The sequence below is a fragment of the Penicillium subrubescens genome (assembly GCF_028828155.1).
Source record: "Penicillium subrubescens strain IBT 31985 chromosome Unknown utg000010l_segment0_segment0, whole genome shotgun sequence".
NCBI lineage: Eukaryota > Fungi > Ascomycota > Eurotiomycetes > Eurotiales > Aspergillaceae > Penicillium > Penicillium subrubescens.
Genome location: NW_026643160.1, coordinates 900,669 through 928,110, shown reverse-complemented (window position 1 = coordinate 928,110; position 27,442 = coordinate 900,669). Strand labels below are relative to the sequence as shown.

Here is a 27,442-nt window from a genome sequence, read left to right as displayed (position 1 = left end):
TAAGAATAGGAATAAAACCACCGACGATTATCGAGGTTTGTCGGAGGAATAAAGAAAGAAACAAAAGTCTGGGGGAGAAAAGATTCCACTTTGAATGATAGCCCCAGTCCAAACCAATTAATACTAGTCACTAACTGTAACTACTGTAGGGATGTGGACTCCACCGATCGGCAGGCTCCCCAGTTTGTTCGGCGATCGACCTCGGTAGTGTGCGTATGTCATTGCGTGGGGAGTCAAATGGTGTGAAAATGATCTCATGGTTGAATTTGTCTGCTTATGGGGGTAACCAAGTGGTATCGACTGATAATGATAATCACGATACTATCATGCTATCCTCACAATGTGGGGGGATTCCATAGAGCCGAAGCTTGTGAGATCGGAGGATTGTGATATCATCAGTGTTCCAAAAGCCCTAAGATCGAATGGGGTCCCCAGATCTAACCGGATGTAGTAGAATACTTCCGACGTCAGTGCGAGAGGAACATTCTATACATGTGGGGATAGATGATGAACGGATACTCGAGCCGATGTACCACCGAGATCCTTAGACTACAGTAGATTAAGAAAAGGAAGAATCTGCGGGGAAGTAACAAACACGAACCACACGAGCCTGAGGGAAGCGTGTGCATGCCAGTGCATGTGATAAAGAGCCCCGCGGTAAAAATTGTGGATTCGCATTGGTGGCTCAATCTGGTTAGTCTGCTCCAATTCCTTTGTACAGGCTAATCTATGGTAGGTCTAGCGTTTGTCCCATTTTCCTTACCCTGCGGGCCTCCAGCCCATTCGTCTTGTCGATCCCCTAGTTGTGACTGCACCAAAAGGCCTCGGCTGGTGGAGAGACCCGAAAGTGATGGACGCGACAAGCCGATGCTTGGAGAATTTAGTCTCCGGCGGTACGAATGTCCACTTTAAAGTTTCTTGAGTAACAGTAACCCATCTATTGATGCGTGCACCCAGGCACTCGTTTATAGCAACGGGGATCATAAAAGTGCCGATCGACATCGTAGGACTTCTTCTGGAGCTCTCCTTTTAATCTTCACCTTCACCCCTTTCCCTCCCTCTCCAATTATCTCTTTCTCACCTCTCACCTCACCACCTATACAACTACTATCACCACCACAATGGCGGCCTACCTCGACCTCCTCCAAGAATACACCCAGACTGCACTGTCGCACGTCCCCGAACCCGCGCAAGCCTACCTGCGCAACCCGCTCACCCAAAAAGCCCTGGGCGTCCTCCTCGCCCTCGGCCTCATCCGCAGCCTCAACAAGTCCCTCTCCCAATGGACCCTGAACAACTGGACCAGCAGCCCACGCTGGAATCCCTCCCGCGAACTCATCCTCCTCACCGGCGGATGCAGCGGCATCGGCAAACAAGTAATGGAAGATTTCTCTAAAATCGGCGTCCGCGTAATCATCCTCGACATCACGGAGCCCAACTTCACTCTCCCAGCCAATGTCTCCTTCTACAAGGCGGATATCACATCCTCGGCCAACATCGCCCAAGTCGCAAAAACCATCCGCGCCAAACACGGTGACCCCACCGTTCTCGTCAACAACGCCGGCGTCGGCTACGACGGCACAATCCTCGAAGAACCCGAGTCCAAAATCCGCCAAACCTTCGAAGTAAACACGATCTCGCACTTCCTCATGGTGAAAGAGTTCTTGCCGGCCATGATCAAGGCGAACCACGGGCACGTGGTGACCATCGCATCGATGGCGTCGTTCGTGGCGTTGGGCGAAATGGCCGATTACTGCTGTTCGAAGGCGAGTGCGCTTGCTTTCCATGAATCGCTGCGCCAGGAGCTGAAGTCTTGGTATAACGCGCCGGGTGTGCGGACGTCGGTTGTTCATCCGATGTGGGTGCGGACGCCGATGATTAAGATGCTCACGGATCATGAGAGTCATTTCCGGCAGCCGATTATGACGGTGGAGTTTGTTGCGAACGCGATTGTGAAGCAGATTTTGTCGCAGAATAGTGGGCAGGTTATATTGCCCGAGTATCAGTCTGCGGCTAGTTTGGTGCGGGCTATGCCGACTTGGATGCAGGAGGGGGTTAGGTCGATTGCGTCGGGTTCATTGCGGAGGTTGAGGGAGGTGCAGCGGAAAGAGGGATTGTAAAGCGCTAGTAGGATTGGGTTTTTGATATACTCGGGTTTGATATTGTGGATTTCTTTTGGAAGTGTGTATATACCCTACTTACTGTGAAGGGATTGCGAGACATGTTTCTTGTTATTTACTTGTGCTATTTGTGAAGATATGAGAAATGGACATGTGATACCAGATATCTATCATAAACGATTCCTATGTTATCTTGAAGCATTAGACTTTTGCACTGAAACTAAGGTGGATGTGAGATGAAGAATATTAGACGGCAATCAATCAATATGGACCGGCCCTCGAGTGGACCGCGGAAGATGAAGTAGCGCTGTCTCATGCTCTTGGGAGAAATTGAGCCACGTAATACTTTCAGTTCCAATTTTCCGGTAGACAAGACAGAGTCGTACAAGGCGAGTTACTCAAAAGTCGTACAATCACAAAGCACATGTTCATAAATCCAGGGCACAGCCCATTGCAATATCAATAATCCAAAATCCCTCCGAGCAACCTATATACTGCCCGACAAGAGTCCCCTTAGTCAAAACCAAGAATCAAGACAATATGTACAACAACCTCAGCTCACCTTCACTTTCTACTTCGCCAACTCCCTCAACCAACTCTTAACCTTCTTCCCCTGCTCCGTCTCCTCGGTACTCCCCAACTCCAAATTATAAATCGGCGCAACATGACACTCCCTATACCCTACAAACAATTCCACATCCGGGAACCCCTTCTGAATCTTCTCCGCAAAATCACGAATAATCGGCAACAAGATCTCATTCCCACCACCGGTAATCAAAACCCTCTTCACGGGAAACGTGCCAAACCACTCCGTCGGCGCATTCGACAAGTCAGTATAATTATCCCTCGTCGCACCGCCCAGGTAAGCCGTACTCCACGGCGCCGCCACAGCAGTCGTAATCAAATCACCTCCATGATAGATATCCAGGCCCGGGAACTCTTTGTCCAGCAACGTCCAAGGAGCAATCATGGCTGCGCCGCCGAATTTGTGCTCGCCGAGAGATAGGGGCTCGATTTGCGGGTGTGGATGGGCGGCGTGCGAGAGGACGCCGCAAACGAGGTTTCCGCCGGCGGAGTCGCCGCCCAGGAAGATTGTTGAGGGGTCGCGGTTGGACTGGGTGAGGATGTAGCGGACTGCAGAGACGGCTTGGCGGAGTTGGGTTGGGTAGGTTGCTTCGGGCGCGAGGGTGTAGGTGAGACTGAAGACGGCGATGGATTTGCCGGACCGTTGGAGGTCGGCGATAACTTGGGCGTAGAATTTGAAGTAGCCCATGTTTGCGGGGAGACCGAAGCCGCCGCCTGACACAAAAACACAGAAATGTCAGTCATGTTCAATCCAGAATACCAATTCCTTCCTGTTTTTCATGGGGTGGGGGTTTGAGCTTACCGTGAAACCAGATAAGCACATTGGTCGCATCGCGATCACCAACCCAATGACCCAACGCGCCGTGTCCCAATTCCACAGACTGAGGCTTGACACCAACCTTCCTCACATACCGCTCATAGATCTTGTTGCTGGGAGGGAGGATAGCCTGCATCTGCGCCGGCGACAGACGCGCCGTAGCCTGGCGGAAGATGGCATAGCCGAAATGCAGCAACAAAGACTTGGCTTCACGCTCCGTACGCCAAAGACCCGTGAGAAGCGAGTACGTGGCCGCGACGAAGATAGTCGCCAATGCGGGGAGGAAGTCGAGCTTCTCGGCGAGCGAGAGCTTGGTCTTTGTGAGGGACATGCTGTCAGGGGTGGATGCGATACGGGTTAGTCCAGGAGATGACTTTTGAGTCTCAGGGTGTTTTCAATCCGTCGACGGTCTGATTGTGGTGACCAGGGAGTATGTCAATGTCCAGTCTGCGATGCACGGGACCAAGCACTACTAGGACTCTGGACACTCCATCATCGCGACTACCTCGTGCCTCATAAAGGCCGAATTCGACAAAGTTCATCCCCGTGCGGTTCTCCAGTCGGTACCGCGGCGCGTGCCTGTGGACTGTGTGGACTGTGTGGGGACTGGAGAAGAGGGAGAAAATAAAAACAAGCTACGCCGGTTCAGGAACTAACCATCCGCTCGTGGGGAAAAGCCTCGGAGCCGCGGGAAGGGTTGATCTCGCAATGCTATCTGCATGGGGAAAGGATCGCTGGCAGGTCCAATCGCATTCTGAGTTGCATTACCATCTTCCCATTATTCTTTGACTTTTGGTCAAAGGAATTGGAACATGTAGAGGACCGAGGTGGTTCTCGTGGTTTCTGATTATTTGTATTCACATTTTGATGAATTTTTGGGGGTTTGGGGGAGTGGAGAATCGGGATGGCTCCGAGGTTGCATATGCCGCATAGGGGCAAGTGTAAACGAGCGGATCAATGAGAAGGACTTTGGACATGCGACTATGATTGCTGTCAGATAGAAAGAACCAGGCATTCTTTCTTTGTCGATAGATTTGATTCTGATAAGATCGGGTCTTGAACCGGACCGGCTATCGATCATGCCAGATCTGTGTAACGAGTTCGTGATAACTACGAGAAGACACGACATATACATTAAATGCTAGAGACCGAAGAGCAAAGAATACTGTATGATCGCAGACTCAAGCCCTGTCGCCTGTCATGGTCTCCTTAGTAGATTCTGAAGATCTGCCTAAATTGCGCCCCCCAGCTTCGTGGAGCCCGCACGGACTGCATGATGATGATGGCTCCCAGCCCCAGACTGTTGGGGCTTTTAGCTTTTCAGAAATCTGGGATCTCCAGTCTCGCCCTGAGTACTTTATGCTTAGTACCCCATAAATCCATTCTGGGTATAATTGCTCCGTCCCAGACTCTTCGGACTTTGTCTAAACCCTCCGCACTCCGTAACCACTGCGAGTCTCAAGACGATCAGTCCACCGCCGATCCCTGACCGCCGTGAAACCGAGGCATGTGAACCAGTCTTAAATCTGATCTTGCGCCATCATCTTCAATCTTCCTTTTAAGTATCATGGTGATCGGCCGTCTTTGATCTCCTCTCCTCCGCAAACCATCCCCCCTCTAGCACCACCTCCTCGTCCACTGCGCCATCATGAACGGCCACGCCAACGGACAGTCAGAACACCGTTTCGACGTGATCATCGTCGGCGCAGGCATCTCCGGTATTAACGCTGCCTATCGCGTCCAAGACCAGCTCCCCGGCTTCAGCTATGCCGTCCTTGAGGCTCGCCACGACCACGGTGGAACATGGGATCTGTTCAAGTACCCCGGTATCCGCTCCGACTCGGACCTCTTCACCTTCGGCTTCGCGTTCAACCCCTGGAACCGCAGCAACCCCATCGCCGAGGGCTCCGCGATCAAATCCTACATCGGCGACACGGCGCGCAAGTTCGGCATCGACAAGAACATCCTCTACAAGCACACATTGACCACCGCCGACTGGTCAAATGAGGAGCACGTCTGGAACCTCTCCGTCGACGCCGACGGCAAGGAGAAGAAGTTCACGGCGCGCTTCGTCATCTTCGGCACGGGCTACTACAACTACAAGCAGCCTCTCCAAGCCAAAATCCCCGGTCTCGACGCCTTCAAAGGCCAAATCATCCACCCTCAATTCTGGCCCGAAGACCTAGACTACACAGGCAAGAAGATCGTGATCATCGGCTCCGGCGCCACGGCTATCACTCTCCTCCCCAATTTGGCCGACAAGGCCGCCCGCGTCACAATGCTCCAGCGTAGTCCCACATACATCCTCTCCCTCCCCAACCGCTCCGCCAGCCACTGGCTCTCCTACATCCTCCCCTCAGCCGCATACCAGCGCATCCAGCGCGCAGTTTGGATCGTCACAACGCGGATTTTCTTCCTCTTCTGCCAGACATTCCCCACGTTTTCAAAATGGATTCTGAAGATGAACGTCAGCAGACAATTGCCCAAACACATCCCCTACGACCCGCACTTCGCCCCCCGGTATAAACCATGGGACCAGCGACTGTGCATCTGCCCAGATGGGGACTTCTTCAAGAGTCTCCGCGCCGGCAAGGCCGATGTGCGCACCGACACAATCAAAACCGTTACTAGCAACGGTATCACGTTGAATAGCGGCGAGACGCTAGACGCGGATATCATCATCACCGCGACGGGATTGCAGCTGCAACTCGGCGGTGGTGCACAAGTCTCCGTGAACGGGGAGAAATACGACCCCGGCTCGAAGTACATGTGGAACGGAGTCATGCTGCAGGATCTACCCAATGCGTCATTCATCATTGGCTACACCAACGCTTCGTGGACTCTTGGTTCCGACGCGACAGCGCAATTCGTCACGCGTCTGATAAAGACACTCGATCAGCGTAAATTGATCGCCGCGACACCGAGACTCAAGCCCGCTGACGCGAAGAATCTGGAAGAGCGTCCGCTGTTGAATCTGAACTCGACGTATGTGACTCTTGCGCAGCGCACGCTGCCTCGGGCTGGTGATAAGGGGCCCTGGCAGCCTCGTGATCATTATCATAAGGATATTAAGTTTGCGTTGAAGGGGGATATTGATGAGGGGATGGAGTTTGTGGCGGGTCCGAGTTTGCGATTGCGCCCGAAGTTGTCGTAAAGTCCGCGGAGTGGGAGATAGACAAGAAGCAAATACCAAAGAAACATCCATCTCATTTCATACACTATCAATTTAAATTCTAGTTATGACTCTAATTCCTGATTGGCGGAACTAACACCTTTACTACAACGTAGCGTCATTCATATCCAAGATTGAGTTCCCAAACATTAAACTAGCCCTTGCCTACCTTACCCGATCGCAGCTCAAATCAAGCTTAACCCAGACCCAAACATTCCACCAACCAGTCCTTAAATCAAGAAACCCATACAGTACATCACAAAAACCAGAAACTAGCTCATATCTCTGACGGCGCCACCATCCCGCACGATCGATTAAGTTGCGGCGAAAACTGGTTTTCCCCAGGAACCGATCCGATTTAGCCGCATTCCGCATCGGCCAGGGATGTGGATGAGATGGGATGATGTCACCCTATGACATGAAGATAGCTAAGCATGAAGATGTCATAACCAGACCTAGACTAGATCTCGGATTCAGGATTCTAGATTTTACCTCCATGCCAGGCGCAATTGCAATGTGTAGGGACTGAAGGAGATAAAATCTTGGTCCCAGCCGACGACAAACTAAGCCTTTTCTATAGAACTACACGAGGTATTCAAATCTCCTGCCTGCAACATCCATTCACTCGATTAATCAATCTCTCCACATCACAATGGCACCAAAAGACAAGTACACCGATCCCAAGCTCCGCGACGAAATCAAAGAAGAAATTCACCAGGGCGACAAGGGCGGAAAACCAGGACAATGGTCAGCTCGCAAGGTAATTCCTTCCACGTTCTTCCTCCTATCGGCTTCTCCCCTCCCTTATAAGAAACCCCCATACTAACCTCTTTATTGCAAAGGCCCAAATGATGGCCTCCGAATACAAAAAACGCGGCGGCTCCTACACAACAGACAAAGAAACCGGCCAATCCGAATCCCAGAAACACCTCAACGAATGGACGAACGAAGACTGGCAAACGAAAGAAGGATCGGGGACGGCCCGTAAAGACGATGAGAATGGGACGCGGAAGCGGTATTTGCCGAAGAAGGCGTGGGAGCAGATGAGTAAGAAGGAGAAAGAAGAGACGGAGGAGAAGAAGGTTGAGGGGGGTAAGGGGGGGGAGCAGTTTGTTGGGAATACAGAGAAGGCTAAGGAGGCTAGGAGGAAGGTTCATGATGATGAAGAGGAGAGGAAGGATGAAGACCAGAGTGAGGGCGAGAGTGGAGATGAGGGTGAAGGTCAAAAGGGTGATAAGGGGGAGAAGAAGGAGAAGGGTCAAAAGAGTCAGAACGGAAAGAAGGGCAAGAAGAATGAGAACAAACAGAAAGGTCCCAAGACGCGAAGTGCCAGCAAGGATGATGGCGATGATCACTCTGATGCTAACGAGGAAGAGGGAGATGAGAAGAAGAGTGCTGGAACAAAACGTACTGCGAAGCAGTCAACCAGATCCAACAAGAAACAGAAGGACAATGAAGGGGCTGGCAAGTCCAAGCAAGAGAATAGAAAAAAGGACAATGATGAAGGGGACGGAAAAGACGATCAGAATGTGGATGAAAATGAGGAAGATTATGTGGAGGATGAAGGTGACGAGGACGAAGATGTTGACGCAGAGGAGGAAGAGTAAGAACCTCATACTCAGGAACTTGTATATTAAGACCTTGATGTATCTCAGCACACGAAAGACTAATAATATTTTCCTATCTTTATCTTTTGCCTTCGCCTTGAGTATACTCAAGACTCCTATACAAAAGCTACGTGCATATCCCCAATCCTCATAAACCCATCACACATCAACTCATATTAATCTCATTTCGCCTCCACATCAGTCTTCTCCCCACGACCCTCATAGTGACTCTGAGGCAACATATTAAGCTTATCCTCCTCCTTATCCAAACTGGAATTACTGAACCAGAAGCCCACAGCACCAGCAAACGCCAAAATAGCCACAATAGCATAATTCCACACAAGCAACGGATCCGCAGAAAGACCCACCAACGCCTGGCCGATAGCAGCAGAGATAGCATTCGTGAACAACGCCACGGCCTGGACCAGAGAACGCATGTTACGAGGAGCCTTGGTATAGGCATACTCGAGCGAGGTGACAGATGCCAGAATCTCAGAGATACCGCCCAGAACGTAGGTCAGGACTTGGATCCAGACAGAGATGGGGCTGTGCAGGCCTTCTTCCTCGAGACAGCGGTTGGCGTCTTTGCCGCAGGGGCCGAGCTTGTAGATATAGTATTGGGTGACGGTGGCGACGATCATGCCGGAGCCGGCGATGATGAAACCAGCAGTGATACGCTTCAGTGGGGTGAAGTTGAATCCCATGCGGCGGAGACCGGGGTAAATGAGGCGGTCGAAGATGGGGATGAAGATGATCAGGGCGAAGGGGTTGAAGTTGTTGATGACATCGTTGGGAACACCATTGAGTTCCATGGTCGCGGCTTGGGAGGTGAGGTTGTTCAGCATCTGGTTGTAGGCCAGCCCTGAAGAAGTATTAGCAGAGGTTAAGATAAAACAGTCATTCAAAGGGAGGTCAGCTTACAGTAAAGAGGATACCAAAGGAACACCTGGCAAGCCTTCAGTCCTCGGCGAACTTCATCAACCCATGCGTCGTCAAAAGTCATCCATGTGGGTTTGTTGGCCCCCAAAGTGCTGGGCTTGACGTGATCCCAGTATTGGTGCTCAGGGGAGGTTTGTTTGAACCTATAGCGTATTAGTATAGATTCGAACGGTCACCGTTATGAACTCGCAACTTACATTTTGACAGGGTTAAGCGACCAGCGGCCCTTCATGGCCAGAGACCACAGACGGAAAGCCTGACCATAAGTCGAGCCTGTGGGTGGGACCAGGTAATACTTGCTCCGGCAGAAGTACAGAACCGTGGGGCAAATGCAGAACATCATGGTGGGGAGGAGGAAAGACAGCCAGAATCCAACATATCGCTCAGCGTAGACCATAGCAAGTTGGCCGACCAGGGAACCGACGTTGACCATCAGGTAGAAGTAAAGATAGATACGGGCCACTGTCGCAGCAGGGTCGACGATCACCCGTTCTCCATCTGGCATGACCTTGATGACAGGTCTCTCCTCGCGGTACTGCTCAGCAATGAGGGGGGAAATATTAGACCTGTAATGGTTTTAGTCTCGTCTCCATGATTATCATCGATGTAATGTCTCATTGCACTCACTTGAAACCACCAGTTCCAACACCCATGATGATCAGACCGATAGAGAAACAAGCAATTGAGCCACCGGGCTTGGCAATGACATTGGGAATAGCCGAGACAATTAGAATAACATGACCAACAAGAGCACACGCAATGGATGCAAAGATGGTGCGGAATCGACCCCAGTACTGGTCAGCCACATATGCACCAGCCAATGGCATGATGTATGACCAGAACTGATTGACTGTGCGTCGGTCAGCATTCAAACATGATCCCTGTCGGTATGCAGCTTACTCACACAATGTCAAACCAGTGGATGCACGTTGTCCCATGCCCAAAGCTCCAGGCACATCGTTATTGAAATCAGCACCCGCTGCAAGCGCACCGGTCTTCGAGTTCGCGGGAAGAGGGCGTTGAATGAAGTTGACGACTAAAGAAAAATTAGTACTGCATTCGTTACAGTCAAAAGACTATAATTGCTTTTTTCTACTCACACACTGCTGTAGTTCCATAGTACGAGAAACGCTCGCACAGCTCCACAAATGCAACGGTAAAGATGGTCCAGTGAAGATGTCCCGAGACACGACGCAGGTTGCGCAGGTCATCCTCGTTGGGATACACCTTGTTCAGCACCTCATCCTCGCCCTCGGCGGGCGTGCTGGTGGCCGGAGCAGGCTCAATTGTTAGATCCTGGCTAGGATCCTGACGCTTCTCGCTCACTTCGACATCATGCTGGATTGCCTTGGCCTTGGCTACCTCGGCGATCTCAATGGGGTCGGACGCATTCATAATGGGCAAAGAAAGGGCGACAAAACAAAAGAGATGATCGACAAAAAGAAAAAGCGAGAAAGATGGGGTTTGGTTATCTTTTAAAAGCCGCGCCTGCCGGACTAGTCAGACAACTAAAGCAAAGACTAGAAGAAAGGAGGGGGGGGGGGGCAAGAGATTTCCCGGCTAGGAAGGTGCGCTCTCAGCCGCGGGAGAAGTAAATTAGTATTTCTTAGTACTTCTTCCCCTCGTGCCTCTGATATCTCAGGATCGCGCCGGCGCATTGACTAGAAACGGGAATGCTAGAGCCAGCCATGGCGGAGAAACCGTCGATAGCCGGGCCAAGGCCTGGGAAACCGACGGCACAAGATCTGTGCCATGGCTGAAGGTTGAGCTATCTCTTCCTCAATTACCCAAATTGCCCTAACCAACGTCCAATGTCTGAGAGTCCGAGTCGCCATCCCCCGGTTGGGGCGCCCAGCCCGTCTGCGCCAGCACGCGAGATAGCGCCATCTATGAAGGAGGGGCGCCCTGATAGGCTGGAGGCGCTCATAGGCTCGCCTCTGCCCAGCCCACTGATTGTTCTGGTCGAATCTCCGCAGAAGCTAAAGTGCTGCCAAGACTGGCGTTGTCCAATGGACGCAGCTGTCCTTGGCGGCCCGAGTGTTGATATCCCTGCGCTTGGCGGCCCTTCTTGGCATGGCCTTCTCCGCTTGGCTGGTAGGGTACACTGCAACATCAAGTCTTGGCTTTGCTGATAGACAGTCTGTGAGTGGGAAGGTTGGTGATAAACGAAGCGGGCAGATCCGTGAGTGGCCATAGTCTGGCTACAAAGGAGAGGCGGGCCTGCGAATGGCAGGTCTATCGTGGAGAACTTGCCATGCAAGGGAGGCTAAGGTTTACAAGTCTAAATCCTAATGTGGTGAGACAGCTGATAGGGAATTGGTTGTTGAGTGGTGGGTGGATAAATGCTCGTCTTTGTTTTATATCAAAAGTTCTGACTATGCGGAGAACTGCGAATGTCCTCGTGACTGGCCTTCCCCTCGGCGTGTCAGCTGTCAGCAAGTACAGAGACACTCGACCTCGGAAAGCCCCCCGGGGAACCACCCTTCTTTATTCAGGAGTATCCAATATCTCGTGGCAAATGGCTGGACCCTGCATACTAAAATCTGACAGTCTGAGACCCGATTCGTGGTGTGATAATCGATAAGTGTTCCAGATTATTCCGCGATTCAACCACCCGATTACGCTTCGCATTGATAGGGTGCATCCTCCGGTGCTCAGCATACATTGCGGATGCCTGAATACAGACGGAAGGTCTAGCTATCTTTCATTTATTCAAAATCTATATACCCCATCTAGCTTCGTTAATTGCGAAGCGTAGCGGAGCTTTTATCTAACTGGCAAGAGGTGGCCATCAATTCACAAAGCACACGATGCTAATTGGTCAGACTGTGGCAACCCTTTCCGCACTTGGCTGGCTGGATTGGGCTAGCTTTTCCCACGTGACATTGATATTTCTGTTATTCTTAGAATTCAAGCAACATTATCTTTTATCACGTGATCTCGATATATTTTGGTGATCCCTAAAAGTCAGGCTGCCTGTAGAACAATCGTTTAGCTACTTGGACTTTACACCCAATAGAAATCAAGATAACTTGGTGTGAGTGAACACCGCGGCCCCGCATCAACAGAAGTTCTTTTGATCGCGGAGTGTAGCGGAGCTTTTATCTGACTGGTTTACGACTAGAATATAGGGACCTGTGAAATCGACGCCGAAAATGACAACCTCTGGCGCCAGAAATGGCCGCCTTTCCACCCGTAACTTTGGACGGCGAGCCGTTGCTTGACCGCCCGCTCCATTGTACTGCCTCCTATTCTGCACCCAACCAGCACTGTTAGTCATCATCCTCTTGTCCTCTGTTGACGCTCGGCGAATACACCTAGCAATCTACGTTGCAAGGGTACCCCTACCATTGCATTCTTATATTATCTTCCTTTCGCGATACACCATATCTTAGTCACACTGAGCACGTTTACCATTCAGAGATATTTATATCCTAGATTAGGGAAACCTGATATGCTGTATTTAGTATGTTCATGTACTATCTATGTCTTTTTATGAAATAAAGTTAGTTTTTTATGTTTTGTATATATTTTTAAAAAACATGCAAATTTTGATAAAGATTTAATATTTTTTCATATCATTAGATTATTAGTTATATTATTAATAAGAATATTTAAAAATTCTATAAATAATAAATTATAAATATAAAAAAATCCATATTTTAGTTTTCTAAATTTTAGGATGGGGACCAAAACCCATATTTTGCTTAGACTTGCTCTCTATGACCACTGCTACTACTGCTCTGGGCCTCTATCTCCTTCAGGATCCGCTTACAATTCATCCAAATACGGCGCCGGTTCCTCAGCCCCTTGAACTCAAGGTTCTCGCCCTCTGGCTCCCGGCCTGGATACGCATAAAATTCCTCCAGAAAGCGCAGAAGCCGGTCAAACTGGACTCTACTATTCGCTGTTCCACCGCCTTGGGCTGTTGGTATTTGCGACAGAATAATATCCGCACACCACGGCACCTCAAAGAAGAGACGGGACTTCCAGAAGCTGGACGGGAGGTGCTCTATATGACGGCGAAAGTCAGGGCTGGCGAGGAAGAGATTGAGCACGGATGAAGTCGGGAGGAGTTCTAGGATGCTCAGTTGGAGTTCGCACGAGAGTAATGAGAGGACGTTGACGTTGGGCTCGGGATGCTGGAGAGCTGGTACAATTGCCTGCACCAGCTTGACGCTGCTGGTGAAGGAATAACCAGGCTGAGTACTTGTCGATGCATGGTGGAGCAGGGGTTGGCAATTGAATGGACCTTCAGGATCTATTACAGTCCACTAAGATGCAGTTGAGTTAGACAGCTCTCTTAAGCACACTGGAGCCCGTGGCAGTTTCATCCAATAGAAGGACCCACCATTGACCCCTTCACCGGAATCCACTCCTGCCAGGAAGGATCAAACCTCTTGCCATGCCAGCGTGTACTAGCGTCCTGGAATGCGTCCCCGAACCCCCAATCGACCAGGTCATTGTTGCGATCGTCCAGACCGCGCTCCAACCAACCCCATAACTGCTCCAGATCAAGATGAAGACTTGAACCAGAAGTGGCCTGTAGGTGTTGGTGCACGCGCTCCAACATCTGGAAGCACGTATCGTGTACCAAGTACCCGTCGACGTTACAGGACAACCAATTGCCATCTTCGGGGTAGTGGAATGTGCCGTCGTCGATATTGACATATACGGCCTAGGTCGCACCCGAGTTAGAAAGCCAGCGTACGCACAGTGGTGATGTCAGATGATTCCCACCCCATCCAAAAAAATCGGGAGCCCTTACCAGCGGAGTCAACAGAGGCACGTGCCCGTCTGTCACTGTGAACTTAACCGTGTCCACAATCTTCTTCGTGACGAGCCGCACCGCATCAAGCCACCTGATATGCCTCGGTGGAAGCAACCTCGCATCGTATCCTAGGTTCTCCTGGTGGGGCATGAAATCCGGGTATCGATAGTCTCTATGGTCGAAATCGTCTTCTTCTGTGGCGAGGTGTTGGAGGGTGCTGTCTGCCAGCAACCCGCGCCATATTGGGGGTGCGCCGCAGATGTGGCAGAAGAATGGAAACTCTGGCCCCTCCCTGTATATCATTGTGGTTTTGCTCAGTTCCGTGGGTGGAGGGGTAAATGTGTGGAGAGAGAAGTGGGAGTGGCCCGGATTTGGGAACTTAGCAGGCAGCCCGTTCGCTATTCGATATAACGCAGGGGTTATAGTATTGTTTCCCTGTCGCAGTCCGAGCAGGGGTCGAATGATATAGGATCGACTAGGTTAGTAGCGTATACAGTATATTTGCTATTAGACTATATCACCGAGGGGTGCTTTCTAAGACTTTATCGACGGGTGTAGAGGGACCGGAATCTGAGAATAGCGACAACTAGGCGCTATAGTATTCGCGATTAGGCAACCGAGGGCTGTTCTGTAACGGCGGGGGCTGTGCAATGTAACCTTAGAGGGGCGGACGTAGTAGGGAATACAGCGTAGAGGATATTACGGCGCCTTACGGATGCGTAGCAGGCTGTGGCAATCAGAGACGAATAAGGCTCACTAGTAGAAGAAGACCTAGATAGCTTCGTAGAATAGAGCACAGTCACTCCCTTAGGGAAGGAGTAGGGGTGTCGACCCGATGTCTTGCGATACCACTGCGGGCTCGACTATCTCGATGGTTCTGCCACTGTGCGACTGCTAGTCTAGCGGGAGGAGCGAGAATGAGCTGGGCGTCGGATCGAGCGGCATCTCCAGTAAAATGAAAGGGGCAGTGCGTCCTGCTGAAAGCCAAGGCGCAATAGTCGGTGGGGGCCGGACTGGAAGAAAGGGGGCGGCGATGAGTGCAAGATAGAGGAGTTGAAGGGAGGGAGAGGGAAGGAAAAAGTGGTCGAGAGGGCAGGCCTCGTCTTTTATGTCGGAGCGATGGAGGGAGAGGTTACATGAAAGCGTATTGGGGCGCTAGGCCCGGCAAAACTAACCGGATACAGTAAATCACAGGTCCTAATATTACATTTTAGGTAAATATATGTCAAGATATGAAGACAACTAGCATTATTCGAGATCACGCCTGTGTCTGCAACCACTGGTATACGATAGACACGTCCTTACCATGGTGCTCCTTCTCCACTGCATCATAAACTTCCTATGCTGCGTCAGCTAGCTTTAACGCAGCATTGGATGCCTTGCTTCACTTATCGCCAGTCCAAGACCCTTCTTGACAATTGCCACGGTCCCACCCGGTTCATAATCGTTAGACGCGGGAGCAACTTTATTCACACCTGGGACGGGGTTGTTAACTTCCACCGGCCAGCAACGCCCGATCGAAACCTTCAGCATATCAGTGAGAGCCTTAGGATCAAGGCCCTACTTTCTTACCATATTCATTACCTCTGCCGTGGCGATGTTGTTGATAGACAGAATGTAGTTGTTGAGACGCATATACATCTGAATTCCTCGGCCGTTCATTCAGACTTAACATGTCTCTTTGCGACACAGAACCCTTAACATGCGAGGATTTTGAAAGCGTTATAACGTGCTCTCATCAGCCACAAACTGATTTTCACTGCAAACACCCCGCTTATTATCAAATTCAAATGTCCAAATTGTCACTTCTTCTACGCCAGATCCTCGTCAGTCGTTTTGGGCCCGGAGAATGTACATCCACAGAGGCACAGCTACATCAACTACTGTCGAACTGGCAATCAGACCTTTCCTAAATCGATAAACTGGATTCAACAAAAGTCGTCCCTGCCCAAGTTTTCTGTGATTTTCAAGATTATGTTCCATTATCATGTCATCTTGCTCCATATTTTAAAGCCAGAGAGAATCTCATCCTCCCAAGCTCAAACCTCTTGAAGTACGGGCCGTTCCACAACGATTGCAGAATCGGCAGCATCTCTATTGCATCCACTGCTATCACCATAATGACCAATTCTGCTCTGAACGGATACCCACACGAACTATTCCCTGGATTTTTCCTTGCAGGCATTATTTTTTATCGTCGGTGGCGAAATCCGATACCCACTCGGCTGAAAAGGCACGAGCGTCACTGGATAACTGTCTGATTGTGTTGAACCAGGCAGCTGATTTGTGGGACCCAGGGAGCTGGGCTGTGAAACTGTTCGAGTTTCTTGCTTCTAGTTTCGATGATACAGAAGGAAATTTGAACCCGGTCAGCCAACAGGAAATTGACGGACCTGATAATTTGCAACCGGCTACTAGTGAAGGGATTTCCGAGAGCTTCATCTCACCGCTGCCCGATTTACAACAAACTATGTAAGCACCATTTGACACGGGCACAATTGTCGATGCGAACGTCCCAGCGAAGTTTGGGGATCTTATGTTGATGCCGAATTTTTGGCTTCCTTCCGCTGAAGACGCGCAAATGTTCCCATTATGATGATGTGACTCTAATAAGGGGTCCATATTCTGTGACGCCATGATACATAGCAGAATTTTATATTGTCTATTTGGCGTTGTATCTTCTGTTGCTTCGTTCTGCTTAGGTTACCCTTTCAGTATAGCACAAAATGAACCTCGTCCGACGAAAATCACCCTCTATCGACGAATTTCCTCGGCTTCGACAAACTGGTCCCTGCAGACTATATACCGACACCCTGATTTGTGGGTGATACTCCATCATTGTTCCAGATTGTTCCGCGATTCGGCCTCCCGATTACGTCTCGCATTTCCCTCTAATCCATAAAGCACATCATCCGACATGCCCGGAATTACCATGTCAAACGTCTTCTCGACCACTGTGTACTGATGATATCCACAGCGCGCAATTGGCTTGGTCTTTTGAATATCCAGGATACCGTCCGTCAAAACCTCATCCTTGACATGCACGGCGATCACCCGGCCGATCACCACGTCCACAGTGCCCATGGGCGGGTTACCAGGCAGACGAACGGTGGAGTGATACTCGCACTCGAACTTGACGGGCGACTCGTACACCATGGGAACATCCATCAGCGTGGCAGGTTCCTTGGTCACCTTGGCACGCTCGAACTCGTCCACTCCGTACGGCACTTGCTCGGCGGAGATATTGACGGCTTCGCGCAGGTCCCAGGTTGCCAGGTTCCAGACAAACTTGCCGGTCTGCTCGGCATTGGTGACGGTGTCTTTGCGCGAGCCATTGACCGTCTGGTTGGATGAGAACATCACGTATGGCGGATCAAAGGTCAGGTTATTGAATTGCGAGTAGGGGGCCAGATTGGCTTGGCCTTGTTTGTTCTGCGTGGAGATCCATCCGATCGGTCGAGGAACCACACATGCCTGACCCTGTTAGTGACTGCCTTCTTTGAGTATTGACGGTTCTTCTTACCTTGAATGGGTCATGGGGTAAGTTGTGTTCGGAAATGCCTGGCTGGTAGAACATGGCGTGGAAGAAAGATCTATATTATTCTGTTCTCACTCAATTGAGGGGATCTGTCTCTCTATTTATTGTACAAGCCCTCCCCCTCTCCCCCGCAGCCGAACGATTTGCCGAGCTCTTTCGGGATAGTATGACTCTTGAAGCCGCTAGTCGCGAGTCTGCCACTAATAGCGTGTGGTGTTTTTAGCCATTTTGACTTGCCTCGTGGCCAGTGCGAGACTTCCGCGGTCCGATGCCGAAGTTCGCAAGGAGGCTTTGTTGGTGACGACAAACCATCCAAAACAGCCACCTTCGGCGTGGTTCGGAGGTTCGGATCTCGGGGCCTCGGGGAAATGGCACCAAAGCAAAGAGCATTCCCGAGTTTGCGGCATACCGAGTCTCGTAATGGATCAATTGGCCTATTGAGATCCAATTTTAGGATCTGCGTCCGATCCGAGTTTGCCGTGCCGAACAATTTCAAGGGATATATAACCTGCGAGCCGGTACGGTCTGCAGGGGTTCATCCATCCACACTGATCTATACATCGAAGTCGCAACCATACTAGACTTCAGGCCCAACGCTCTTAACACTTTCACAATGACCAACAACGAGCCACACCTTTGCTTCAGAGCCTTTGTGGAAGCCCTCAAGGCAGATGATGATCTTGCCGAGATCAACACCCCGGTCGACCCCAATCTCGAGGCTGCTGCCATTACTCGACTGGTCTGTGAGACTGACGACAAAGCCCCGCTGTTCAATAATGTCATTGGCACTCAGAAGGGTCTCTTCCGCATCCTTGGTGCTCCAGGATCTCTGCGTAAATCGCCCAAGGACCGCTATGGCCGTCTGGCTCGTCATCTTGCCCTGCCGCCAACCGCCTCCATGAAGGAGATCCTCGATAAGATGTTGTCCGCCAGTGAAATGCCTCCCATCCCACCACAAATCGTGTCCACCGGTCCTTGCAAGGAAAACTTCTTGGAGGAAAGCGAGATCGATTTGACCAAGTTACCTGCACCGCTGATCCACCAGGCTGACGGTGGCAAGTACATTCAGACCTATGGCATGCATATCGTCCAGTCTCCCGATGGATCATGGACCAATTGGTCTATTGCTCGTGCCATGGTCTCCGATGAAAAGCATCTGACCGGACTGGTCATTGAACCCCAACACATCTGGCAAATCCACCAGATGTGGAAGAAGGAAGGCAAAGACGTCCCCTGGGCACTGGCCTTTGGTGTTCCCCCTGCTGCAATCATGGCATCTAGCATGCCTATCCCTGACGGTGTCACAGAGGCTGGTTACGTCGGCGCTATGACTGGTTCTGCTTTGGAACTGGTCAAGTGTGACACGAACAACCTCTACGTGCCTGCCAACTCCGAGATCGTTCTCGAAGGTACCCTCTCCATAACTGAGAAGGGCCCCGAGGGTCCTTTCGGTGAAATGCACGGCTACGTCTTCCCTGGTGATACTCACCTGTGGCCGAAGTACAAGGTGAACCGGATCACCTACCGCAATGACCCCATCCTCCCCATGTCATCATGCGGCCGCTTGACTGATGAGACACATACGATGATTGGCTCTCTCGCCGCCGCCGAGATCCGCAAAGTCTGCCAACAAAACGGTCTCCCCGTCACCGACGCATTTGCCCCCTTCGAATCCCAGGTGACCTGGGTCGCCCTTCGCATCGATACTGCCCGTCTCCGTGAGATGAAGACTACTTCTGCGGAATTCCGCAAGCGTGTTGGCGACGTCGTCTTCAACCATAAGGCCGGGTACACGATTCACCGACTGGTACTGGTTGGCGATGATATTGACGTGTATAACGGCAAGGACGTGATGTGGGCTTTCTCGACTCGGTGCCGCCCCAACCTCGACGAGACATTCTTCGAGGACGTACGCGGCTTCCCGCTGGTTCCCTACATGTCGCATGGTAATGGATCGCCGACGATGGGTGGAAAGGTGGTTTCGGATGCTCTCATGCCGACGGAGTATACCACTGGACGGGATTGGCAAGCTGCTGATTTTGACAACTCTTTCCCTGAGGATGTGAAGAAGAAGGTTCTGAACAACTGGACCAAGATGGGATTCCGGGAGGAGTAGATTGCTCTTGATGGGTGTATCTTTGTTTTTAAGCCGAATAATGTATAGATTTTTGAGATTGCAAATGAATATAGATCGAGTCTACCTAGGCACGAGGATGACAATAGGTACCCAAGTTCAGGCTGGCAGCATCATTGCTGTTGTTACTCCCCGGATGTGACCAAAATATATTACTCTATTTTGTTATAGACCAAAGTACAGTATCTTTGAGAGTTGCAGGCTTTCACCTCAATAAGTAGGCCAACCAAAAAATAGTTATCAATGCTGGGCTTTTGTCCACCTGCTCTCCGAGTATTGTCCTTGTTAGCCCGTTCTACTTTATGTCCGGAGTAGTTCATCGAGGATCTGGTAGTTGCCAACTGCTGGCCCGTGCGTTTGCCGCATTAATCCGCACCTGGCACAGACGACAAGGCAAGTGAACTACAACTTCCCTCACTGAATGACGCATTGCACGAAACATATCGAATTAACTACCTCGGAAGGTTCTGACTTGCTGACTGAACACTACTAACTGGAAAGATACACATTCTTGACAAACGAGCCAAAGTCCGACCAGTCCGGCACACCTCGGCGCCCTCGGCACCATTCACCATGAGCGGCCCCAGTCAAGACGAAGTAGACAGAGTACTACGGCTGAAAAGCCGCGAGCGCGAATCCCACGCCTGCTACCCCTGCAAGAAACGCAAAGTCAAATGCGACGGAACCCAGCCCTGCAAAACCTGTCAAAGGCGCAAACATCCGCAGATTTGCACGTACAAGCTGTCGCATTCCCGGCGCAGATCGGCTTCGCATCCAGAAATTACCCGCTCTGCATCCCCTGCTTCACCGGCTGCCGTGGTGAATGCTAGTTCTGATACGCCTTCTCGGTCGGAGGATAGATCCAAGGATTATGTTTATTCTGGGGATAACTCGGTTGTGTCGATTTTGCGGTTGCGGGCTTCGGATGCTAATGAGTCGGTGGCAAGGGAGGTTGGGTCTGTTTTGGGACTGCAGAATACGTTTAACAGCTATCCGTTCATGGATTCGAAGACGCCGCGGGATCGATGGAAGGCGTTGCTGAGTGTGTTGCCGCAGAGGAATGAGGTCTTGAAGTATGTTAGGATCGTTTGGACCATGAAGTTGGGGAGACTGACTAGGACTAGGTTCTTCCATTACTATCAGGTTACTGCCTACCCGTTCAATCCAATATTGGCAGACATGGGCAGGTTTGAATCTGATCTGTGCACTTATTTGAATGCCCATTCTGAGGGTGAATTCAAATCTTCCGACAAGGTCGCCGAGCGCTGGGCGACGGACAGATCTATTGGTCATATTAGTCTTCTGCTTGCCACTTTGGCTGCAGGAGCGCATTACTCTGACATTGAATATCCTCAACGACTAGAGCTTGCGACTGACTTTGGTATGAGTCAAGTACAATTGAACGATCATGACCGCTCACTAATTCAACAATCAACAGCTCGTCGGTCCTTCCACGCCCTCCGCTTAGCCAATTTCCTCTTTCGACCATCCCTGGACATCATCCAGGCACTGCTAATTCTAGGTAATACCCTGCAAAACATGGGTCAATCAGATGCGGCGTGGGCACTGCTCGGCACAACAGTTCGCCTCGCTCAGACGATGGGACTGCACACGCAACGAGGCACAGCACATTTACCCGAGCAGGTGAAAACCAAGGCGCGGGCGCTCTGGTAAGTAAACATTCACTAGTTAGTTAACTCATCACTGATGATAATCTCAGGTCGACCATCGTTTGGCAAGACAGTCTTCTCTGCCTCTGTTATGACCGCCCACCCATTGTCACAGTAACAGGATGGCCCCTCGAGAACCCCGTCTTTGAACTGCAGGATTTATCCTACGAGGCTGTTATGCATTCGATATGTCGACTTGGCCTAGACATCATGCGAGCAGAGACCATCGGATTGGACGAGGTTGAGCAGGCAATTGGCTATCTCCAAAGATTGGACAGCGTTTCCCAACGGCGTCAACCTTACCTCCAATCCAGGGAGAACTGCATCTCCCTCCAACAAAACCTACAGCATCTAGCACTCAGGATGCACACATCGTTTTGTGTATCGGTCATCTGTCGCCCAGCCATGAAGAAATCTCCTCCCCAATTAGTTCACCCTCAATCTGAACTACTTCGGTCCCGCGCAAAAGGAAGTCTGATCGATGCATCAAAAGCATTCCTCGAATTCCAAGCCCTTAGTGTGGTACCGCTGCGAAGTTGGTCGATGGTACATACCGTGCTCAGCTCGACATTACTTCTCTGCATTTGGGAAGAGACGCGTAATGACCCCGAATGCCGAAGTTTGCAACAGCGTGTGATTGATGTATTTTCATCGTCTGATTCGAAAGTCAGTGAAGATGGCACCTCATCGTCTGATAGTGACAGCCAATGGCTATCGGCTCGCCATATTCGTGCTTTGGTCATGCTACGGGGTGCTCTGGATCGCGAGGGAGAGATTGGAAACGCCGAAAATGAGAACTTGGCGGCAATGGGCGCGAATGCTGCGCCGCTGTTTAGCGTTGGGTAAGGCTGTACACTGCATCTGAATACATTCACAGGCTAATATTTCATCAGGCCGGAGGGATATATGGATATGGTGAATCCCATGGATTTCTCGCCTGTCTCATATATTGACTCGATTATGAACGGTACGTTTGATTTCCCAGGATGAGATACTCTGAGGTGTTGACCTGTTGCTCTAGTTCCGTTATTTGACTTCACGCAAGAATCTGGCTTCATGGAATAGACGATTCCTATACGCGACTTTTGTTGTCTTAACCAGAAGACCGAAAGCTGTTACTCTGTCTATGTTTTACTTTCCTCGATTGTACCTCACCCGAGATATTACACAAAGGGTTTCAGTTCACTAAAGCCTGGGCATTTCCAGACACGATTTCAGGAATATCATTTAGTATCTTTCTAGTGCAATCGACCTCCGGACCCAAACTAAGATTACCAGTCCCAAAATTCCAAAACCGGTGCGTACCAACCCTAGTAGGGAAGTCAGTAGAAACTATCATGTATAAATATAAAATCAAGAACGCACCGACATGAACCTTGGTTCCTCCCCTTCCTGTTTCGGTGTCGTCGTGCAATTCGGGAAAAGTAGCCCCCGATAAAGTTCATTTTAGGAATCAGCGAATACCTACTCAACGGAAAAGCACCTCTCACCATTCGCAGCTTCTTACCTTCCTAACACCTCAATCTCCCTTCAGAAATCTCTTTACAGACTCCTTTATCCCATTTCCATCAATCCAACATGCGCTCCATCTCATCAAGCCTAGAATGGATTCTCCATAGCGTCGGTCCCAAAAACACCGTCCAGTCTATAGTCTCCACGGAGTTTGAGAGGTGCGACCTTACCCCACAAGAGAAAGCCTTCGAGGATCACATTGAAGGGTTACAAAATGATATCGACACTGAGAAATTAATCTCGGCCTTATTGCCTCCACCAAAGCCATTACCGAAGGAGAGGCTTCTAGGTTTTGATAGGAGATATTGTGCTGGGTTTATTTGAGGATACGGTGGTTGTTCCTTGTGCCTTTGTCTGTTTCTACGGATTGGGACTGTGGTAGTTGTTTGTATACTGTCTGTTCGTGTGCTCTGTTGGTGGACGTTTTGTTTGAAGAGGAAGAGGGAGAGAAAACGAGACAGTACTAGACTTCTTTTCAGACCTCTTTCTAGACCTCTTTCTAATGCGAAACCCTTCCTAGACGAAATCATCTCTGGAGAAAGACAAGTTAATTCGAGAAGACAGACAATACTCGCTATTTTGACGCGTATGATATGCTAAATACTCCGGTACTCAAAATCAACAAACACCAGAATCAAAAATGCCAAATCAATCACTATCCTCATCCGAATCCCCATCCCCAGCATAACGCTGCGAAAATCCATAGCCAGACCCATACCGCGCACCACCCTCACTACCCGAGTCATCAATATCAAACTCCTCGTCGTCAGAGGTTGCACGATGTCTATACTTGCGATAGATAGCAGTTGGATCATCCTCTTCATCAGAGAAAGAGAGTTCCTCGTCAGGGTATTCGTTGGCGGGATTATTCTCGGCTATCCAGAAACACAAATTGTCAGCGAAACAATCACTAGTAATTTCAAAGACTGTGATTAATTTGCATAGCACTCACCATTTGAATCCGCGTCCTCACTATCCCATTCCTCCTCTTCATCTTCCACAAAATGCTCCCAGTACTGCTCGTCCTCGGCGGTAATAACGATGACACCGATCCCTCGACTCGCAGCCTCGAGTTGTTGTAGCTGCTGCTCACATTCCAGTTCTGCGAGCGGGTTGGTGAGCATCTCGCTTTCCGAGAGTGGACGGCGGATATACACGTCGTAGACGTAGTCCTCTTCGTTATCGTCGACCACGGCCGAAGTCGCAGCAGCAGCAGCAGCAGCGCCACCAAAGATACCCTCCATTTCAGCCTCCGGAGTCGGTTTTCGTGGCACGCTTCGAGGTTGTTTCGGTGGTCGGGGCTGATATTTCATCGGCTTTGGAGGAGAGATAGGCGTAGGCGCAAGCACGGGCTGGGCCTGGGGGTAAAGTCCATACTATGACCATCAACATCCATAACATTTTCACGCTCATGCTCATGTTCAAGTTCAAGCGCAACCTGCTCCAAATCCTTGACCAGGCGCTCCGATTCTTCTTCCCAAGTATTATGATGCGCCTGCTGTGCCGAGTTCTCCATGACCTCTGAGAGATGCTGCTTTGCGGCGGTGATAGCACCCTGACGTTCTGCACGCCATTTTCTCTCTGCTTGGTTCACGACGGGACGCTTGCGCGGTTGAACGGGGATCTCCTCGGGTTGTTCGATGGTTTGCTCGACCCGTGCTCGATCCACAAGCCCTGCTACCATTGAAGCCTGGCGCGAGTGCGGCTGACGCCGAAGTTGCTCGACAAGAACAGCTACACCTGGAGCTGCACCGTCAGGTCGACGCTTCTGGATACCGCCGCCCATGGTACGAGGGGTCCCGAGGCTTGGACTGTTGGATCGCGAGATCTGGAAGCGACGGAGAGACTGCGCACGACTCGACAAGGGCGTCACGGATGGGGAGCTTGATCTCCCTGGCTCCACCGCTGTTGAAGGGCCTGGGCTGGGAGAGGGTTGGGGTACATTTTGAGGCTGCAGGGCACGCCGACGCTTCTCCTCGGCTTCCTTCCGGGAAGTGGCCATGCGCTGAGCTTCGCGGATCTCCGCGCCAGGAGACGTAGCGCGTACTACGGGTACGCCATTGGCGTTGGTCGCCTGCGCTGCGCGGCGGTTGGGGATGTGCAGGTTGCTCACGGAGCGAGGGCTGCGGATTAGTCGCTGGGCGGCTGGATTCCCGGGTGGAGGGCCAATCGCATCGTTAGCGGCATCTTTGCTGTTGATGGTAACGCGCTCGAAGACATAGTCCGTGAAGCGACGCTTAGTCTGGCGTGTTGCAGACTGGATATCTGCAATGAGTTAGTGAGGAGACTCCCAGGAGAGTGAGAGACAAGATGGAAAAGTGGCGAGAGAGGGAATTGATTAGACGGTGAAGACGAGTCAATGCAGAAAACAATATCTCGATAAATACATGAATCAATGCAAAATGCGAACAAAATCCACAAGGTCAAGAATGTGATGGCGGGGTCTAGATCGTGGGGTAAAAATGCAAAGAAAACAAAGTTCAACAAGGAAGAAGGAATCGCATACAAAGTGTCTCCACGGGTTCCTCCTCACGACGACGCTTAATGTTGATTTGCTCGGGCGGGAGAGCCATTCCCACAGTTTTTGATGATTGAAACTGGACTGGACGAGAGCGAGATGGAGAGATGAAGCTCAGCTTGTCGAGGCACGAGTTGATGGGAAGCTTTCGCGGACTAGGCTAAATCGGGGTTGGGGTGTGTCACGTGTAGTGGGATGCCATTAAAGTCAGAATCCATCCAATATGATTGGTCGAAGAAAATTCTTGATTGCTATTGGACATAGGGGCCCCACTGACTTCGACGCGTGCTCCATACACGTGTGGCCATCTATCCAGCCGATCTTCCTCACAATCTTCCCACTATTTTGTCAATTATTCTATCAATTAACCTGTGACTTAATCTACATGGCTCTAAAGAAATCCACTGCGATGGCGGGTACCAAGCGTAAACTCAATGAGATTACTGCTGAACAAACTACCCAAGAGCAAGTCGAGGAACCATCTCAGCAGGTTCAACCCTCGATCTCTACCTCTACACCTCCACAAACAGACTTACCCAGCGACCTAAACCTAGAAAGCCCATATGAAATCCTCATACACTTCATCGGCGAAGAGATATTTCAACGCATTAGCCGGTCAACCAATGAATACGTCGCGCAGCAAGACCAATCTTCATCATCTTACACTAGTCGTACGTGGAAGGACACCACTATCGACGATATCAAAGTCTTCTTTGGTCTCCTGATCTATATGAGTGTCCATATCGCACCAAGTCTTTCCTACTATTTTAATACAGATTGGCATCCTGGGCCTTTACATCCCTCTCGACATTACATGGGCCAAAAGCACTTTGAGCAAATTAAGCGTAATCTCCGTATCCCTCTGCCTCTGCCTGGTCAAGTGCAAAGGGGTAACCAGTCGTCAACCTTATCCTTCGACGGCGCTGCTCCAGATAACGACGAGCCAGGAGCAAGCTTTGCGAAGGCTCTGCTTGCGCGTGGCCCGTGGGATAAATCGCTTGAAGAGGAGCTTGACAGTCCTGAAGCTATACACGACTTCATTGGCCGTCATTGTGCAGAACCTGGTCTTATAAACCGGAATCGATCTGCCTTCAAGATATTCGGGAATCCCCGCAAATTCCCGGCCCCGCTTCCCTTTCCCTTCCTCGAAGATGCGCTTATGAAGGCATGGCAAATTCAACGCACCCACAAGAAGCAGCAAGGGGTTAAGGCTTCGAAGCTACCTACGACACTAGATTTTCGGGAGGATCTCTCCAGGGAATTCTTTGCGTTTGCCGGGCGTCCTCAACCGCCGCCAAAAAACTAGGCAATCCGGGACTCAACCACAACCCAGAGCCGCAAAAACCTATGCGAGTTCAACTACCTGGAAATTACTAGTGAGAAGACAGCATGGCGAATCCGTGCCTTTTGCCAGAATGAGCGAAAACAAAGCAGGGTTAAGCTCCCGGGTCGAGCTGGCACATCTTCATCTGGTTGTTTAGAATGTGGCAATGTACCTCTATGTCTGAAGACTAAATGTTGGAGAAGTGGCATAATGGTTCGGCTTAGACATGAAATACATTGTATACTACTTCGTTGCTGTAATTGGGCGCGATTAGCCAGTTACTATGCGTAGGAGGGTACTTGCAGCTATGACCTGCTGCTCTCATAGGCTCGTACTGACAAAAGGCACGCCGAGATATATATGTACGCTCCCCGTTCTACACGGCATTTTCATCCTATCCTATCCTACATCTCAACACAGAATACATATTCAACATCATCGACGCATTTATTTCCCCAAGTCCCCCTTCATTCCAACCTCCCTACTAAATGAACAATATCAGCGACCACCCGTACAATACAATGGCCTACCTAACCACCAACAAACAGCAAAACACTCAACCACCACCGCCACCTCCAGACAAGAAAGACTAGTCCCGTCCGGAACAAAGGGTATTATCACAAGATGATACCGCCTGATGCAAACCATCCATTCCACGTGGCATAACAAGCCACAAAGACAAAGACATAGACCCAAAAAAAAGAAAAGAAAAGGGTCAAGAAGTTCAGTTGAAAA

General features: G+C 50.5%; 12 protein-coding genes across 12 annotated transcripts; 6 read left to right on the top strand and 6 right to left on the bottom strand.

Moving 5' to 3' along the window:
- Positions 1-1,121: 1,121 nt before the first annotated feature.
- Positions 1,122-2,120, top strand: N7473_011530 (SDR family oxidoreductase; the record flags this gene model as incomplete). Its single annotated transcript, XM_057157469.1, has 1 exon — positions 1,122-2,120. The coding sequence occupies one exon, from the start codon at positions 1,122-1,124 to the stop codon at positions 2,118-2,120; it is 999 nt and encodes a 332-aa protein (XP_057003319.1).
- Positions 2,121-2,691: 571 nt separating this feature from the next.
- On the bottom strand, positions 2,692-3,853 carry N7473_011529 (lipase/thioesterase family protein; the record flags this gene model as incomplete). The annotated part of the gene is made up of 2 exons (XM_057157468.1): positions 2,692-3,419; positions 3,508-3,853. The coding sequence occupies 2 exons, from the start codon at positions 3,851-3,853 to the stop codon at positions 2,692-2,694; spliced, it is 1,074 nt and encodes a 357-aa protein (XP_057003318.1).
- Positions 3,854-5,170: 1,317 nt separating this feature from the next.
- On the top strand, positions 5,171-6,676 carry N7473_011528 (flavin-containing monooxygenase; the record flags this gene model as incomplete). Its single annotated transcript, XM_057157467.1, has 1 exon — positions 5,171-6,676. One exon carries the CDS (start codon positions 5,171-5,173, stop codon positions 6,674-6,676), a length of 1,506 nt encoding a protein of 501 aa, XP_057003317.1.
- A 670-nt stretch (positions 6,677-7,346) lies between these two features.
- On the top strand, positions 7,347-8,301 carry N7473_011527 (uncharacterized protein; the record flags this gene model as incomplete). Its single annotated transcript, XM_057157466.1, has 2 exons — positions 7,347-7,454; positions 7,537-8,301. The coding sequence occupies 2 exons, from the start codon at positions 7,347-7,349 to the stop codon at positions 8,299-8,301; spliced, it is 873 nt and encodes a 290-aa protein (XP_057003316.1).
- Positions 8,302-8,483: 182 nt separating this feature from the next.
- N7473_011526 (uncharacterized protein) lies at positions 8,484-10,635 on the bottom strand (the record flags this gene model as incomplete). Its single annotated transcript, XM_057157465.1, has 6 exons — positions 8,484-9,163; positions 9,223-9,383; positions 9,438-9,806; positions 9,868-10,090; positions 10,145-10,276; positions 10,341-10,635. The coding sequence occupies 6 exons, from the start codon at positions 10,633-10,635 to the stop codon at positions 8,484-8,486; spliced, it is 1,860 nt and encodes a 619-aa protein (XP_057003315.1).
- Positions 10,636-12,895: 2,260 nt separating this feature from the next.
- On the bottom strand, positions 12,896-15,053 carry N7473_011525 (uncharacterized protein). Its single transcript, XM_057157464.1, has 4 exons — positions 14,725-15,053; positions 14,009-14,654; positions 13,592-13,918; positions 12,896-13,514 (listed from the first exon to the last, which is right to left on the bottom strand). The coding sequence occupies exons 2-4, from the start codon at positions 14,312-14,314 to the stop codon at positions 12,948-12,950; spliced, it is 1,200 nt and encodes a 399-aa protein (XP_057003314.1). The 5' UTR covers positions 14,315-14,654; positions 14,725-15,053; the 3' UTR covers positions 12,896-12,947.
- A 317-nt stretch (positions 15,054-15,370) lies between these two features.
- On the bottom strand, positions 15,371-15,673 carry N7473_011524 (uncharacterized protein; the record flags this gene model as incomplete). The annotated part of the gene is given in 2 exon segments (XM_057157463.1): positions 15,371-15,571; positions 15,584-15,673. The coding sequence occupies 2 exon segments, from the start codon at positions 15,671-15,673 to the stop codon at positions 15,371-15,373; spliced, it is 291 nt and encodes a 96-aa protein (XP_057003313.1).
- Positions 15,674-16,846: 1,173 nt separating this feature from the next.
- On the bottom strand, positions 16,847-17,588 carry N7473_011523 (flavin reductase family protein; the record flags this gene model as incomplete). Its single annotated transcript, XM_057157462.1, has 2 exons — positions 16,847-17,485; positions 17,535-17,588. 2 exons carry the CDS (start codon positions 17,586-17,588, stop codon positions 16,847-16,849), a joined length of 693 nt encoding a protein of 230 aa, XP_057003312.1.
- A 574-nt stretch (positions 17,589-18,162) lies between these two features.
- Positions 18,163-19,665, top strand: N7473_011522 (UbiD family decarboxylase; the record flags this gene model as incomplete). Its single annotated transcript, XM_057157461.1, has 1 exon — positions 18,163-19,665. One exon carries the CDS (start codon positions 18,163-18,165, stop codon positions 19,663-19,665), a length of 1,503 nt encoding a protein of 500 aa, XP_057003311.1.
- Positions 19,666-20,256: 591 nt separating this feature from the next.
- Positions 20,257-22,418, top strand: N7473_011521 (uncharacterized protein; the record flags this gene model as incomplete). The annotated part of the gene is made up of 6 exons (XM_057157460.1): positions 20,257-20,756; positions 20,808-21,064; positions 21,122-21,353; positions 21,404-22,195; positions 22,247-22,320; positions 22,375-22,418. The coding sequence occupies 6 exons, from the start codon at positions 20,257-20,259 to the stop codon at positions 22,416-22,418; spliced, it is 1,899 nt and encodes a 632-aa protein (XP_057003310.1).
- A 1,095-nt stretch (positions 22,419-23,513) lies between these two features.
- N7473_011520 (Iwr1 domain-containing protein) lies at positions 23,514-25,438 on the bottom strand (the record flags this gene model as incomplete). Its single annotated transcript, XM_057157459.1, has 4 exons — positions 23,514-23,740; positions 23,818-24,241; positions 24,304-25,130; positions 25,372-25,438. The coding sequence occupies 4 exons, from the start codon at positions 25,436-25,438 to the stop codon at positions 23,514-23,516; spliced, it is 1,545 nt and encodes a 514-aa protein (XP_057003309.1).
- Positions 25,439-25,768: 330 nt separating this feature from the next.
- Positions 25,769-26,689, top strand: N7473_011519 (uncharacterized protein; the record flags this gene model as incomplete). Its single annotated transcript, XM_057157458.1, has 1 exon — positions 25,769-26,689. One exon carries the CDS (start codon positions 25,769-25,771, stop codon positions 26,687-26,689), a length of 921 nt encoding a protein of 306 aa, XP_057003308.1.
- Positions 26,690-27,442: the final 753 nt, after the last annotated feature.